This window comes from Kogia breviceps, chromosome 7 (assembly GCF_026419965.1).
Source record: "Kogia breviceps isolate mKogBre1 chromosome 7, mKogBre1 haplotype 1, whole genome shotgun sequence".
Lineage (NCBI taxonomy): Eukaryota > Metazoa > Chordata > Mammalia > Artiodactyla > Physeteridae > Kogia > Kogia breviceps.
In genome coordinates, this window is record NC_081316.1 from 111,237,954 (window position 1) to 111,253,790 (window position 15,837).

The 15,837-nt window shown below is 49.2% G+C and overlaps 1 protein-coding gene across 2 annotated transcripts in view; it reads right to left on the minus strand.

Moving 5' to 3' along the window:
• Window positions 1-12,082, minus strand: part of CLMP (CXADR like membrane protein) — a 93,029-nt gene extending 80,947 nt beyond the window's left edge. Inside the window, exons 1-2 of one of the 2 annotated variants that reach the window (XM_067039180.1) lie at window positions 11,962-12,082; window positions 11,042-11,380 (exon numbers count right to left, since the gene is read on the minus strand). In XM_067039180.1, the coding sequence (XP_066895281.1) occupies window positions 11,042-11,069 (28 nt within the window). In that variant the 5' untranslated portion in view covers window positions 11,070-11,380; window positions 11,962-12,082. Of the gene's footprint in view, window positions 1-11,041; window positions 11,440-11,961 lie in introns of those variants that run through there. The other variant, XM_059068166.2, reaches the window with a different exon arrangement.
• Between the last annotated feature and the right edge of the window lie 3,755 nt (window positions 12,083-15,837).

Genomic DNA, 15,837 nt, shown 5'->3' on the forward strand with positions numbered 1-15,837 from the left:
CATCATCATTCCAAGGTCAGACAGAAAAGCTTAACCACGAATCACTCACGCCCACACAGCACCAAGACACCCTCCAGCCTTCTCGCCCCCATGTGCTCAACTCTGGGACCTTTAACTCCTTTCCTCTCAGCCTATAAGCCTAAGTCTTGAGTGTCAATGGACATCACCTGAGGTCACAGCAGGTGACGGTCCCAGGTCAGGGAACTCAGGTGCATGTCTTCCATTTCCCCAACTCCTGCCAAAGGTGCCCGAGGTCCTGCTCTGGAGCTTCTCAGATGTTTCTTATGTTCTGCAGGGATCTTGCAGATCCTGGTTCAGTGGGTCTGGGTGGGACCTGAGATGCTACATGTCTAGCAAGCTCCCTGCGCTACCCCTGCTGCCCATCTGAGGATCAAACTTTGAGTGGCCTACCAGATGGTTTTCTCAGGACTGTCCTTGTTTTATCATCGAAAATCCTGTGTCCCACGTCCTGAGAAACCGCCCAGTCCTGGGCAAATCAGAACAGTTGATCACTCGAGACAAATCTCAAGCCTTCCCAGAGCTGAAGGCAGCCATATTTGGCCACAAAGCTTATTCATTGCCCCCTCCATGAGCTGGTAATGAGACACTGGAGGATGAGAGCCAGTGAGGTGTCCTGCCGTGGGGTGTTGCTGCCATGCATAGGGAGGCTCATGGTCCAGTGGAGGAAGGGGGTGAGCAATGGTTTGGGAGCCTCTCCTTTTGATTCTGTTACTAATTAGCTGTATAACACCAGGAAAATGTCTTAACCTCTCTGATCCTTTTCGATAAAAGGGAGGCTGACAATACCCGTCTCACAAAGCTGTTGTGAAGATTAAATGCACTAACATACACATAAGCACTGAGCCTGGACATAGTATTTTTTGAATCCCACCAACACTTTCTGTAATCATTGACTTGTGTTTCCTCTGTTTGCCCTACCTCGGATACCCTAGCGGAGTTAGTGACGTGCAGGGTGAATCCACCAAGACGAAGGAGAAAGAGGGAGGAAGAGGACCTTTGACTCCACGTGCCAGGCAACACAGGAAAGACGAGATGTACAGAGGTCACACTTGCCTGCTCTGCATGTATGTGTGTGTGTGTGTGTGTGAGTGAGTGTGTGCCTGTGTCTCTTTCTGTCCCTCTCTCTCTGTTTCTCTCTCTCCAGCTCTATCTCTTTGTGTGTCTTTGCCTCTGTGTGTGCATGTCTGTTTCTCTCTCTGTCTTTCTTTGTCTCTTTCTGTCTCTCTGTTTTTTCTGTCTCGCTCTCTTATCTCTCTCTCTCTGCTTCTCTGTCTCTCTCTCATTAAGTACCAGATCCGAGAGCAGCCACACTGGGTCCAGAGAGACAGGGGAAGAGCAAGGGGAAGGTCAGGCTCAAGTGGCAGGCATATGAGGACGGTCACCTGGATTCCTCAGGGCTTGGGAAGCTGCAGGACTCCGGGAATAGGGAGGGAGAGGCAGTGGAGCAGAGACGGTGGCTACGGAGAGGTGGCCCCATTTCCGGCTCTCCTCCTTTGAGGACGGAGAGGCCACAAGGCGGGAGCCTGAACTTTGCTATTGGCTGGAGGGATGGGGGATGGACCTCCAGCCAAGGAAAGCAGATGGAGACCAGGCCTCGGCTAGAAACCCAGACTCTACCCGCCTGGGCCAGGAATCCATTCTAAGTGGGAATTCTAGGTCTGCGGATATCTGGGACACCCAGTTTAGCCCACACTCTCTGTTGTTCAGGTCAGTGGAAAAAAACAGACATTTTTCTTCCCACCTTGAGGTTTGCCTTTCCTCCCAAATTTAAACAGGAAATACAATTCAACATGTCTTGAATGTGGGTATTGGACTCACTGGATCTAACTTTGATCAGGACAAAAGTAGAGAATGCAGGGCCTTGCAGTTCCATCTTAGGCCAAATCCTCAAAGACCACATGGTGGCCTCCCGTCCATGTGTCCCCATAGGTATGTCACCCATCTGTCTCTCCACTCCTGTCTTCCCCAGATCATTACTGAAGCAGAAGGCAAACTCAGCTCCAGTCTGTACAGCTGTACAGCCTACGACAGAACACCTGACCTCTGCAGCCTAACTTTTCTGACCCAAAATAGGGATGACAATAATACCGGCCTCACAGTGGACTTCCCTGGTGGCGCAGTGGTTAAGACTCCGCGTTTCCAATGCAGGGGGCCCGGGTTCGATCCCTGGTCAGGGAACTAGATCCCATATGCGTGCCGCAACTAAGAGTTTGCATGCCACAACTGGGGAGCCGGCGAGCCGCAACTAAAGAGCCCATGAGCCACAACTAAGACCCAGTGCAACCAAATAAATAAATTAAATTAAATCAAGATACAAAAAATATAATACCGGCCTCACAGATTGTTGTGAGGATACCAGAAGTTTCTGGTATGAAAGTCCCTAGCGTGATGCCTGCTACGTAGTAGGTGCTCAATAAAACATTACCTGACAGCGAAAGCAGAAATTAACCAGCCCGCGTTTTCCCAGGCTGGACAGCCCAAGCGGGCACAGGCCTTGGGGAGCGGGTGATGGGGAGGCAGAGTGGGGAACCGAAGTCCGGTCTCCTGTGATTCGGCTTCAGCAACCTGCAGACAGTATGCAGGGCGGCATAAGGAAGGGCGCCCCTTGCCCGGAGCTGAATAACACAAAAAGTTACTCTCCTAGAGCAGTTACAGACAACTGGGGCACAGACGGGGTTTATGCACCTCTTGGGATCCTGGAGCAGGGGGACATTCCCCGAAGGACATCTGGGAACTCTTCTGCAGGATGGAGGGGCAGTGGTGGCCGGAGCCCTGAAGGCTGGCCCTGCTGGCCTGGTGTCTGCTGGCTTCAAGCAGACCCTCCAAATACCTCTGGGCTGAGCCTCTCCCAGCAAGGACAGTCATGGGAATCAGGACAGCCATTTATTAGCTTATCATGTACCAAGCAGGATGCTGAAATTCTTTGTATGCATTGCCTCATTTAATTCTCACAACAAACCTATGAACTGTTAATAGATGTGATTACCGGTGAGAAAACTAAGGTCAGGAAGGTGAAGTGCCCAAGGTCACACGGTTATAAAGTGGCCCAGCCAGGACCCCGGGGCTGAGCTCTTACAGAAGTGGCTACCCGGCACATCCACACGGCCGCCTATGTGCCTTCCCCCACTCCTCCCTTGAAGAGTGATTGGAAATAATTGGAATTGTCACTGGAAGTAATGAGAAGTGACAGAGGCTGGGTTGGAAGGCTTATTGCTCCAAGTCAAAATGATCCCCACGAACCCAAGCCTAAATTTAAACAGTGAAGTCGCAAAGCACTTTCCCTCTCCAGGATTTGACACCCCCTCACCCCCAACCCTCCCAACAAGAAAAGAAGTAAGGTTATGTCAGGGGCTGGGTCTGTTCAATACAACAGATTTCTTCTGGAGCAAAAAATTCCTTTTCGGCTTGATTCTATTCACTTTCCACGTGGACAAATATTACTAAAACCTCAGGTGACCGGACCACCGTTCTTAATTAAGAGATCCAAATTCACTGATGTATTTCTTCCTCTTTTCCTCTTAGTTTCTTTTTTTAAACATCCCATGAGGGACGAGGAACCAGAGGCAGCTATGTCACTGGCAGGTTGTGAGGGAGAACGAACCATAACTTTCAATAGGCAAGGATGTCGGGAGGTCCAATCCTTCCAGAAAGCACCTGGATGAATGCCAAGGACACACAGCACTGAATCCGTCCCTTCTGATGATGATGGGGGTGATCCATCAACCCACCAGCTGTTCAGTTAGCACCACCGCACTAACGTGCAAATGCTGTGGATGACAGGAGAACATCAGCTAGCATCCTGAAGATGCATGTGGGAAGACGCAGCCCATCTCCGTAAGACGGCACAGGATCGAGTTGCTACCTCCCCAGGACTCCTAAAATCCCTGGTACTTTCTTTGATGACAGCGCTCTCATATGTCTGCAATTCCCTGTTTCTGAATATGTCGCCCCACTGGGCTGAGTTCTTAGATGGTGGAAACTGGGTTCCGTACCCGTGGCATCCGAGAGCCTAGCACAGAGCCTGGACTACAGAAGGAGCCCCCCTTCTCTAATTGTTCTGTGAGTGAGGGTGCATGAATGACGTCGAAAATGTTATGGGACACACAGGAGAGTCCCTGGAAGCTCCTGAAAGCTGCTGCCGCTCTCTGTGAAATAGAAAGAGCTCAGAGAAGCTCCTGTGTAAATGCCAGGAGGGCCGAGCTCTCAGCTTTTGCATCCTCTGCTTTCTATTTCTATGCCTTCCTCTTCCTCCTGCTCCTCTTTCTTCTCCCCTGTCGCCTTTCGTGACCTGAACCCTCCAGATCCCCTTGCTGCCTTGCTTCAGAAAAACCTCCCATATTCCACACCGACCTCGGAAGACAGCTGCCCGTGTTCCCTTCTCAGTGTGGGCACAAAGGCAGCGGCTTTCTCCCCTGTGTCCCGTGGAAACAAAGTAGCCTTCAGTCTTATCACCAGCAGACTCTGGCCGAGGCTCCACACACAGTGATCCAACCACTGTCACTAACAAAATAAAGGTTGTTTGATTTCAGCATTCTTCCCCATTCTGGTCTATGTGGTGCCAAAGGAAATAAACTTATTTTCCCAGAATCTAGACAGTTAGGAAGCTCAGATAACGAGATTTTTTTTTTTTTTTTGGTACCGTCTGCATTCTTCTTTGGGAAGAAGTCAAAACTGCTGAAAAGAGGAATTGAACTACAAAAGGCAACATATAGGGTGAGTTGTAGCCAATACACCATAACCTCAGGACTAATCAGGAGTTCACGCAACCAACCCCGAAGCAAGGCGAGGTCTCCACAACTATGACAGTCCTCTGATTCGTTAGAAGGAACTAGTAACCCATGTACAACATACATAGTAATTCTGGGTTATAGACAATAGACATTAACCCAAACGAACCATTTCTTAACAATTTGGATGGAGTGGGGGGTAGGGGGTGATAAATGTTCTAACCGAATTTTCCACTGTGGGATTTAGCATTTGGAATTCTGTAAATGAAGCCTTGCTTCGGCCTGATCCTCTCTTCTTGGTAACACAGAAGCCTTGATTTCAGAATAACTATGTGCCTCCTGATAACTGGAAAGCAAATAGTTTCTGGAATCCAAACTGTTGGGTAGGTGTCCTGGCTCAGCTATTTACTGAGAGGGTAATCTCGAGAAACTCACTTTATTTCTCTAGGCCTCAGTTTATTTACCTGTAAAGTGGCATAATAATGACATTTACTCTCAAAGAGTGATTTGAGAATGAGATAAGGTATGTTAATATATTTTGTAAACTGTGAAACTTTGTACAAACGTTAGCAATAAATTCTACTGCCGTAATAATCCTACCCACATAGTTCTCTCTCAGGTACTACGAGTGAGCTAATAATACACAATTCATATTTCAAAACCCAACCACAAGTTCACATCCATGCAGGGAGATCATTAAGCTACACACTTAGTGGATGCACTTCATTGTATGTAAATTATGCCTTAATTTTAAAAACTGAAGGAAATGCTAATGCCTGCAAACAGTTTCATGCAACAGACCCTCTACTCAGAAGTCTACCCTGGGTGTCCATGCTTGGGGTTGTTTTGTAGGTAACTCTGTTCAGGATGAGGTCTTTTTGGTGAGTATTTCAGGTACTACACTTCTAGGGCAGAGGTCTCTGGCCATCTACCCTGACCTTGAATGATGCTGCCTGGCTAACAGTGCCCCAGTGCAGACACAGGATGGAGTCACTACTGCTCTCTTCACATTAGGCAGCCAGCCATTCTGGATTCACAATCATATGCCACCTATTGCCACGAGGGCTCGGTGCCTGAAAAAAATCAGATAAGCATGCTAACACCCATGTGTTCTGATCACAGCCACACCTGGACCCGCCGGAAAATTTTCAGAATTATTTAAAAAAAACAGAGAATGTTAATGGTATAAGGAAACATAGAGATAACCTGAGTCTAGCAATCTCATTTCACAGAGAAAGAAACTGAGGCTCAGAATAGTAATGACTTGGTCAGAATAACCCAGCAGAATTATGGAGGAGCTTGGGCTATTGGTTTCCCATTCTAGTCCTTGCTGGCACACCTGCATCTTTAGGACTTTGGGTATAATCTCTTTTTCCTGAATATACCAGACATCATACAAGGCACTGCAGAAGTTTCCAGGATTTCTAGTTATGATGGCTAAACTGAAATGTTGTCCCATCGGCCCTATTTTTCAGACAATTTCTCAACATAAAACCAATGGCAATTATTCAGCACTGACTACATTTAACTGAAGCATCTGAAGAGCGACTGTGATCTTGGAGCTGAACTACATGAGCTGAAAAGGAGGGAGAGAGACTTTCCACTTCGAGAATGTGTGTGACAGGACAGGTTATGGAGTTAGGAGGTCTTGTCTTGGCCCTTCTACTAAGCTACCTGTTTAACTTTAGCCAAATCTCTCTGAACTTTGGTTCTTTCTTCATCATAAAAGAAGGGGTAGGTTTAGATCAAGGATTTAATTGGGTTCCAAGGAACGGTATCAGGAGGTCAATGAACCCCTAGAAGTTATAGGAAAATTTGATGTATATGTGTCTTTTTCTAAGAGGTGGATTCAGGGTTTTCACTGGATTCTCAGAGGGGTCTGGGATTCAAAATTTTAAGAACCACTGATTTAGATAGTGTCTTAGCTTTTCCCCATGTCTGCTAATCTTTGATTCTACCTTTTAAAAATGTCTGTCTAGTTCATCAGCATTAGGTACGTTTATGAAATATACTCATGTGTACTTTGCCCAGCTGAGCAAAAGATAAAAATTGAATGAGACAAGATATGAGCCTACCGGGAATGTATCTATATTATAACCATCATCATTAATGTGGGAAGACGAGGGAAGGACATGGAATCCTACTGAGACCCGTCATTAAACCACAGGCCAGTGGACCAAGCGTTCAAGCACTCCTCAAACTCATTTTTTTGGAAACAAAGCTCCTCCCCCATCCTGGCAAAAGTTTCGATGAATTCTATTGTTAATGTCTGGTACTAACGTACTTGATATATTAAGTTTGTATAACAAATGTATTATCTGGTCCTTGTCCATGTAATGTTCTATGTATAATTTTTTAAAAAACAGTACTCATTGTGTTTGCATTAATGGACAAGGCAGCACGAAAGCAAACAGTTAAAACTGGTCTCCTCGCAACTGTGTTGTTCCACTGTCAAAGAGTAATAATACTCCAGATCTTTCACCTCTCTTGACCTTAAATGTTCCAAATGTTTCAAATATCCAATTACTTTAACAGATACTTAGCAAGCTTTTAGTTTCTGCTAGGTACTAAAAGTGGTACCCGGATGAATGAGGCATGGACCTTACACTCTAACTGGAGTGTTAGGAAAGTATTCAGATCGCTGTAATACAAAGTAGCGTAATAGAATGGCTACTGGGATCCAAAGGAAGGAAAAAAGTATATTCTGTTGGTGAAATCATGGACAGGTGTAGGGAGGAAGTGGTATTTGAGGTGAGACTGGGAGAGTGAACATGATTTTGATCTGGAGGGTCAACAGTCTCTAAGGGTGGAGAGTAAGAGGGTATTTTTGGTGGAGGGATTATCATAAACAAAAGCATAGAGCCAGAAAGAAGCATGGGGCATGGTTTGAGTACAGGAAGTAATCCAGGTTTCTTGGAGAGTTGTTGGGGGGTGAGTTGTGAATGATATTGTGTAAAATCTTTAATATGAGAATGAAGGGTTTATACTTGACATTATAGGCAATGGAGACTACTAAAAGTTTATGGAAGAGCAGAGTAAGATCATGGAATCAGAGAGAATGTGAATTCAAAATCCCTCCACCCCCATTCTGCAGTCAAGGAACCCAGAGAGCTTGCCAGATTCCCGATCCAAGTTCTTTGCCTTATACCAGCTGTTTCACGAGGTTACTCGGGTAGCAGTATGTAGGAAGGGAAGAGAGAGCTTGGGCAGGAGGCCACGTGGCAGCTATTACAGAAGTCCAGGAAGAAGTTCAGGTAGGATAATGAGACCTGAGCAACAGGGGAAGGGGAGAGGTGGTGGTCAGAGGAGGGGCTGGGGGAACCCATGAAGTCCCCCTTGTTTCTCTCCTCTGTGGGGCTCAGAGCATTCCTTTTCATTCACATCAGAAAGGCAGGACATTTGATTTCACTCACTGGCAGATCCAGAAAGCAAGGAGTCAACCGGCCCATCCTTGTTCATAAGACTATGAACTCTTAGCCCTCCTGACTCCCCTCCAATACGGTGCTTTCTCTAGAAAAAAGAGGCCAGAAATCACGCTCGCAGTGGCCAGAAGCCACCCGGGATCTGCTCCTTTCAGGGGGCAGGAGATGATTTTAGGATGCAGGCAACAGCGAGGGCTTGCTTTCTGTCTTTCCTAAAGAGTGCCCGCCGAGGCATCCCGGGGTTCAAAACCACTTTGCAAATGAGGCTAATCCAGCCCGCAGGTGGGGCTCCTCAGGGCCTGCTGACCCACTCAGGGATTTCAGTTCCTTCAGTGTTGCTCCCCTCAAATGCTGGTCTCTGGCTCTCCAACCTCATCTCAGGCTTCCTGCCCTGTCCCTTGTCCTGACCCTTCAACTCATCTCCTCTGTGTCTTCTTACTTGAGCAGTTTATTCAATTGAGAGCTGGGATGTCATGTGCCTGAGTACATCTGACAAGGGCATTGATGTGGTAAAGCTTAATAGTAGGGGAACGTCCTACTATTAGGTGAATAGTAGATGAACATCCAGTTATGGAGAATTTCTAAGTCAGTGGTCCACTTTTTCTCTTCCACATGGCATTTGGTTTGTAACAATTTTACAAAGACAGAACCCTCCCCCCAAAAAGATATCATGAGAGACAACTTCTATGAGAAAGACATCAACCCAACAGACGATATTCTCACCAGAGGAATGATACACATAGTAGGCACTCAATAAAAAACGGCTAAGGAACCAATGACATCTTTTGATCCATTGTCTTGGTCTGTTCCTCTTTCTCATGAACTAAGACGTTGACCATCATCAAAGCCAGCTGATCTCAACTGACCGTGTGCGTCAAAGTCACTTTCCACCAGAAACTGTGCCCAAATGGGGCTGGTGTAGAGCAGGTGCTCAAACACTCTTAGTTTTGTTTCCCTTTCCCAGGCTCCTCCCGCGGGGCAGGACCTCACTGACATCTCCTGCTCCATGAATAGGACTGAACTGGATCTCACTGCAGAGAACATCTTTAAGAGTCCTTCTGTGGTGCCGGAAGACTATACAGGGCGGTTTAGCAAGCAAACAACCTGCACTCGAATCCTATCTCTGCTAACTAGGAGCTTACAGCTTTGAGCAAGTTACCTGAACTCTTTACATCTTGTCTTCTTCACCTGTAAAATCGGGGTAATAATAGTGGGTGGCCAATAGGGTTGGAGTGAAGAATAAATGAGTTAACAAGATAGCCCATATAACATGCTCAGCATAATAAGTACTCAATGATTTCCAGCTGCTTTTAATAAGGCTGCTCTGACGTTTGAGCCTACTGACATCAGGTGTTTGGTGGCTTAGGGGTAGAGGCCAGTAAAGGTGCCATCCAGATATGCCAGCTGTGCTCAAGAGCAGTACTGCAATACTTGGCTGGTATTTAAAAGAGCTTAGAAAATCGTGGCTCCTCACCTGCCCTACTTGAGCACTAGTTTAGGTTAATCCACCTCTTTTATTCCTCTAACCTGGGTGAAGAGTTATTGTTGGCCTGAGGCTGGCCTAGGCAGGCATGCATATGGCCTAGTTGGTTTGTAAGGTTTCAAAAAGAGAGACAGAGAGCTCTAGACATCTAATTCAGAGGGATTTTTTAGTGCCTCTTTACTTTTGTTTGGGGGCTTTTCTATCCATTAGGTCCCTGACAAACTCCTGGTGTTTAAGGCTGTCAGAGCCAGAAGGGATTTAGGAACCATCCCACTTGCTTGTTTTGGAGCAAAGGGAACTAAAGGCCTGGTAGTGGGTAAGTGGTCCAAGATCACCCAGCAAGTCAGTTCAAAACGGGGACCAGTTCTCACCTGGCCTGGTCTCCAGGGCAGCGCTCACTTTACCACGCCTGCTGGCTCTTTGGTTTTCTGAACTCAGGCTCACATTTGGTCCTGGCTCTAGGTGTAGCCCACGCTTCCCTGGTGCCTATCATGACTTTCTTCGGCTCCCCAGTCGGCCTTCCCTGCCCTGGTGCATCTCCCTGCTGTCAGCTCTCGCCCACACATCCTTGATGGGCACTGTCCTGCCCTGTCCTGTTAACTTGCCTGCTTCCAGCCCGGGTGAGTCTATGCCTTAGGGCCTCTGAGGCCTCAGCAGTCCTGCCTGGGTGACACCCAGAAGGGACATGCAGGGCAGCACTTCTCTTGGCCCCAGAACCTGTTTCCCTCTATTTTCTCCTCCGCTCCATTTTTCTCTGTCTTGATCAGGCTCTCTCAGTCTTGCTGTTCTGCCTCACATCCCTCCTCCTCTTTGCTCTCTCCCTCCCAGCCCTCTCCCTTCCCCTCTTCGTCCCTCCCAGTCTGTCCGCACCTTCCTGGTCCTCCTGGTGCTCTGCCCTTTCCCCTCTCCTGCTTTCCTCTCCCCCTCTCTTCTCCCACTCCCTTTCGCTTACCCTCCAACACATCTGTTTCTAATCTGCACCCTCCAGGCGCCTGTTTGAAACGAAAAAGCTCCCTCCACCCTCAGGAACCTGGCACCAAAATTCCTGAATAATACCTTCCCTCCCCCAATTCTCCAGTTTCCCCAGATACTCCTGAAACTAAACACCACCCCCAAAAGCACCCGCCACACCAAGCGGTTCTCGGCCAAACTCAACCAGGAAACACCCCAACGCCCAAGGCTGCTCCAGGGCCCAGATGTGCGAGACGTTTTCGATGGCCGACTGGGCGGCCCTCCGCTGCCAGATGTGTTCCTCCCTCGCCGGGAGGCAGGGACACAGGCGTCCGGCTCACTCCGGGGGCCGCGGGGACAACCGTTCGGAGCCCGTGTCGCGGCCCGGGTGCGGGACAGTGTGTGCCCGGGGCCACCCGCCCTCCCCAGGCACTCACCTAGCCCGAGCAGGACGAGGAGGCTCATCCCGATCCCCGGGCGCGGGTTCCTCCCCGCTCAGCCGCTGCTTGGCTTCGGGGCGGGCGGGCTCCGCCGACGGACCTCGGGCGAGCTGGGCGCGGCGCCTCGGGGTGCGCGCGGAGCGGCTGCAGCCATGTGCCGGCGCGGGAGCGGCCCCACGCCTCGCGCCCCGCGCCCCGCTCCGGGATCCCCGCAACGGGCGCAGAAGGGCTTCCAGCGCTCGCCCCGCCAGCTGGCACTCGGACGGGAGCGGGCACCAAGGTCAGCGAGGAAAAGGCGAGGCGGAAAGACCCTACCGCTTCGTGGAACACTTTTCCCTGTTTGGAAAGAAGGAGTGAAGAAAGAGAGGGGGGGAAATAGAGTGAGCTGGAACCACACGGTCGCCTCCCACCGGCAGCCCCTCCCTCCCGCCCTCGCTCGCTCGCTCGCTCGCTGCTCCCTCCCTCCCAGCGCTCGGGGCGCGCGGGGCGCCGGCCGGGCAGCCGCGGGGGTCGGGCCTGCGGGGCTCCGCCGGCGGCGGGAGGGAGGAGAGGGGATGCGGCCGCTCGGAGGCCGGTGGTCGCGCCCGGTGCTCGGTGTGGGGTCGAGCCTGTAGGAGAGAGCCGGGGGCACTTGGCCACGAGCGAGGATGAGGCCTTGTCAGCCTCCTCGGTCTCCGTCCTCACTTCGTCCTTCTCTCCACTTCTCCCTCGCATCCTTTTCTCGCTCACACACACTCGGCTTCCACACAAATCTGCGCTTTCTGCTCTCCCGTCTCCTCTCTCCATTTCTCTCGCGTTTGCATTCTCCTTGCCTCTCCTCTCACCTCCTCCCTCCTCTCCTTTCCTTCCTCATTCCTCTTTTCTCCTCTCCTCCGCCCTCCCTGCCACGTTTAGTCGGGGTGAAACTCCAGACCCACCGTGCGGACAGCCCAGCCTGAAAGTGACAGTCGGGACTGTCCAGCAACGGGTCTGGCCGGGCGCTCCTGACTTCTCGGCCTGTTTGGGCTCCACAGCCTTTCCGCCGGCCTTTCGCCCTCGCTGTTTCTCCCTCGGCGGTAATCACAGCAGCGCCCCCCCACCCTCGGATCCGGCCGAGCTACGCGAGCCACCCCCCCGGGGGAGTGGGGTTCACAACTCTGTGGAAAGGAGTCCGTTGGGAAGCCCCGGAGCTGACCTCCCTGCACGTGGCCCTGGACAAAACAGGCATCACCTCCTTTCAGAAAAGAAGGCAGAGGGCTCGGATTCCCTCCTCCGTGCGAGGGACCCCGCCAAGGAGGCCCGCGGAGGGCCGCCCGCGAGCTGCCGGGTCGGCGTCTGGGGTTGTGTCTACCAGGACCCTGCTGCTCCGCGGTGGCGGGAGGGGACTAGAGAAGGAAAGGGCAGCGACGGCCACGCTCAGCTCCCAACTGTCCTGAGGCTCCGAGAAAGCCTGGACCTGCACTCTCTGGTGCCCGGGCTCTGGACGTCCCTGGAGCGGGGGCTGCTGCTTCAGCCAGACAGAGGCACGACCTGACCCGTGCCCGCGAGGGGAGCTGGGGCCGGCCTTCAGCGGGGAGGCAGGCTGCTCCATCACACTTTCAAGCCCGTTTGCCCAGTCCTCGCTCCGGGGGTCTTAGATGCCGGAGCTGTACGGTCCTTTCTAATTAGCTAGTCTTTTCCGGTGTGATGAAACCAACCCCATCTCATAAGTGAGGAAAGCACAGGCCTGGAGAGGTGATGGCACTCTCACCAGGTCCTTCAGAGGGGTAACAAAAGCAAGGGCTGCTCTTGGGGCTTTGGGATCAGCTGTGAGAGTTGCTTGAGTAGAATTCCGGCATTTTTTCCCCTCTCTCCTCGCCCCCCACCCTTTTTTCAATAACTATTTATTATGCATCTACTCTGTGCCAGATGCTTTTTTAGGTGTTGAGGACACAAAGTGAGTAGAACTTGGTTACTGACATTTCTTAAACATTTGGAACTAGTATATCTTGGCATCAACTATGGACCAGGAAGCATATTAATTATTTAATATTTATCGTTTTATTAATTCTTATGATAATGCTAAGGGATAGGAAGTTTTGATTCCATTTTAAAGATGAGGAAACTATAACCTAGAGAGGTTAAATATCATGCCCCAGATCACAAAATATTAAAACTCTTCTATTCCAATATTAATATTTTAATGTATTATTATTAATATTAAAAATAAAACATTTAAAAAGTCTCTGACTACTTTTTTCCATTTTATACTTCTTTTGTAATAGGAGAAATAGAAATATTCATAACTATAATTCACATATGAATGTGTTGAAAAAATGTTAATTCTCTTAAAGGCTGAGGAAGGTAGGAGGGGACCTGTACAGAGAAAGTGACTTTTTGTCATTTCTGTCTTAAAATTTTATTTAATATTTTGATATATTTTCAGACTTAGAGAAAAGTTGCAAAAATAGTACAAAAAAATCCTTGTATACACTTCACCCCAGATTTCTACTTTTTATTTCTTTCTAAAAGAGATATTTTTGTAAAAGTTTTAAAGCCCCATCTCTACTCCTCCATCGCTGGTGGCCTTTCGCATGAACCTGGTGACACCATGTATTGCGTGAGGGCTGGTGTGCACATGAAGACAGATGTACGTGAGTGTAAACAGACGTGTGTTTAAACACACATTGCTCAGGCTGAAGATAACAAGATACCTTCAGCTCCAAGTTGTTAGTCAGTCACCAGCATAGGAAATGCCAATTTCATACGTTTTTTGCTGAGATTGGGTCATAAACACTCAGTTTCCCCAGGTCTGAAGTCTTATAGCCGGTATATATTGGGCATAGACTCCTTGGGGAGAGTCCTTGGGTCTCTGGAGATGACTGTCCCTGAATCTGAAGCCTCCTTTCTGTTACCAGGCATCTGTGAGCCAGAAGAGTACCCCAGAGCCCCTGGAGATGGCTCACAACTCAGAAACACATTGCCTACCTACGCTGTGTCCCACACTGATTGGGCTGGGATCCAAAGAGGTACCGGCAGTCTTTACCCTAAATGGACCTCTCAGTCCAGTGAGAGAGAAAACATCAACATTTGAAATCTTTCCACAACAAACACGAAATTACGTAATTAAGTGCCAGAATAAATTATCCTGACAATAAGAAACACTGAGAATTCCAAGAAGGGAGGGAGCTCTGTAGGCTGGCGCAGCTGTGAAGGTTCTTTGGGAGAACACTTCTTGAGCCAGGCTTTGGGGGATGGAGAGAATTTCCCTAGATGGGAGGACCTGGGGAGGACCACTGGGAGGGGGGGGGGCACTCCTGGACAAAGACATGGAGTTAGGAAGGAGTAGCTGTGGTGTATGCAGGGGGTATTGAATGGAATGAAATCCATGAAATGAAAAATTGGTGTTGGTGCAAAATGCCTTGGAACAGTTAGCCTGCAGCATTGTGGGCGGGAAAGGGAGTGAAAGACAAGCGGTGGCACCGACCGACCGAAGATAAGGATAAGTGATCTAATCTATTGTTATATATGCGAAGATCAAAGCTACAATTTATAGACCTGCTAATATATCCCAGGGATTATAAGTGTCATCAATAAGCCTCACTATACGATATTACAATGAGGACACTAAGGTTCAGAGAGAGTAAATAAATTGCATATCATTCCATGGTTAGTAAGTGATTGAGCCAAGATTTAAAGTTAGAAGATTGAAAGCCCTCACTGTCTTTTGATGGTAATGCTTACTAAGAAGTGAAGTAAGTTAACTTGTCAGGAAGGGAGAGATCAATTTAATCGGAGACACGGTAACTCGGAGAGGATGATAAACCACATCTCTCCATTCTCCATCCATTCATCCATCCATCCATTCACTTTTTTATTTTTAATTTGAATCAATAATTCAGTAAATCTTGGTTAAGTACCTACGAGGCGCCAAGCACTGGAAGTCAATGACGAACAAAGAGAAAGTTGTCCTTGCTCTCTAGAAGCGTACGGTGGGTTAAGGAAGATGGACAGCAAAGAAGCGATCATAAAGCAGAGTGAGAAATACTCCACAAGGGAAAGCGCACGGTGCTATGGAGCTGACGGCAGGACCCTGTGCTCAGCATAGGAGACGTCAAGGAAGCCGCCCCGAGCTCGAGGGGAAGGAGATGTCTCATCTTACAGAACACCTGGGAACCACGGACCACGTCTTTTCATCACTTTGCATTCCGGTATCCACCTGTGCCCCATTCTCTCCGAGGAGGACACATTCTTGAGGGCATTTAGGACAAGAAGCTGTGGGATAATGGAAGGAGCTGTGCGCTGCGAGGCAGACAGTTTGGGTTCTGACTGGCTTTGAATAGGTCACTTGACGTCACGGGGCCTTTTCCTCTTTTCCTGATGCTGTTATGAGGCAGAAATGAGATTCTGGTGAAGGTGCCTAGCACAGCATGTAACATATAGAAGACTCAGTAAATACTTGTTCCAACTAAAACTTAAGGCCACAGGATTACATTCCCTGAAGTAAAAAAAGAGCCAACTTCTGTCTCATTTCCTTTTTCTATTAAAACAAGGTTATCGGGCTTCCCTGGTGGCGCAGTGGTTGAGAGTCCGCCTGCCGAGGCAGGGGACACGGGTTCGTGCCCCGGTCCGGGAAGATCCCACATGCCGCGGAGCGGCTGGGCCCGTGAGCCATGGCCGCTGAGCCTGCGCGTCCGGAGCCTGTGCTCCGCTATGGGAGAGGCCGCAGCAGTGAGAGGCCCGCGTACGGCAAAAAAAACCAAAAACAAACAAGGTTATCTTTACATATTCTTTCCTGTTCCACAAGGACATCACTTCTTGCCTTGGCTGTTCAG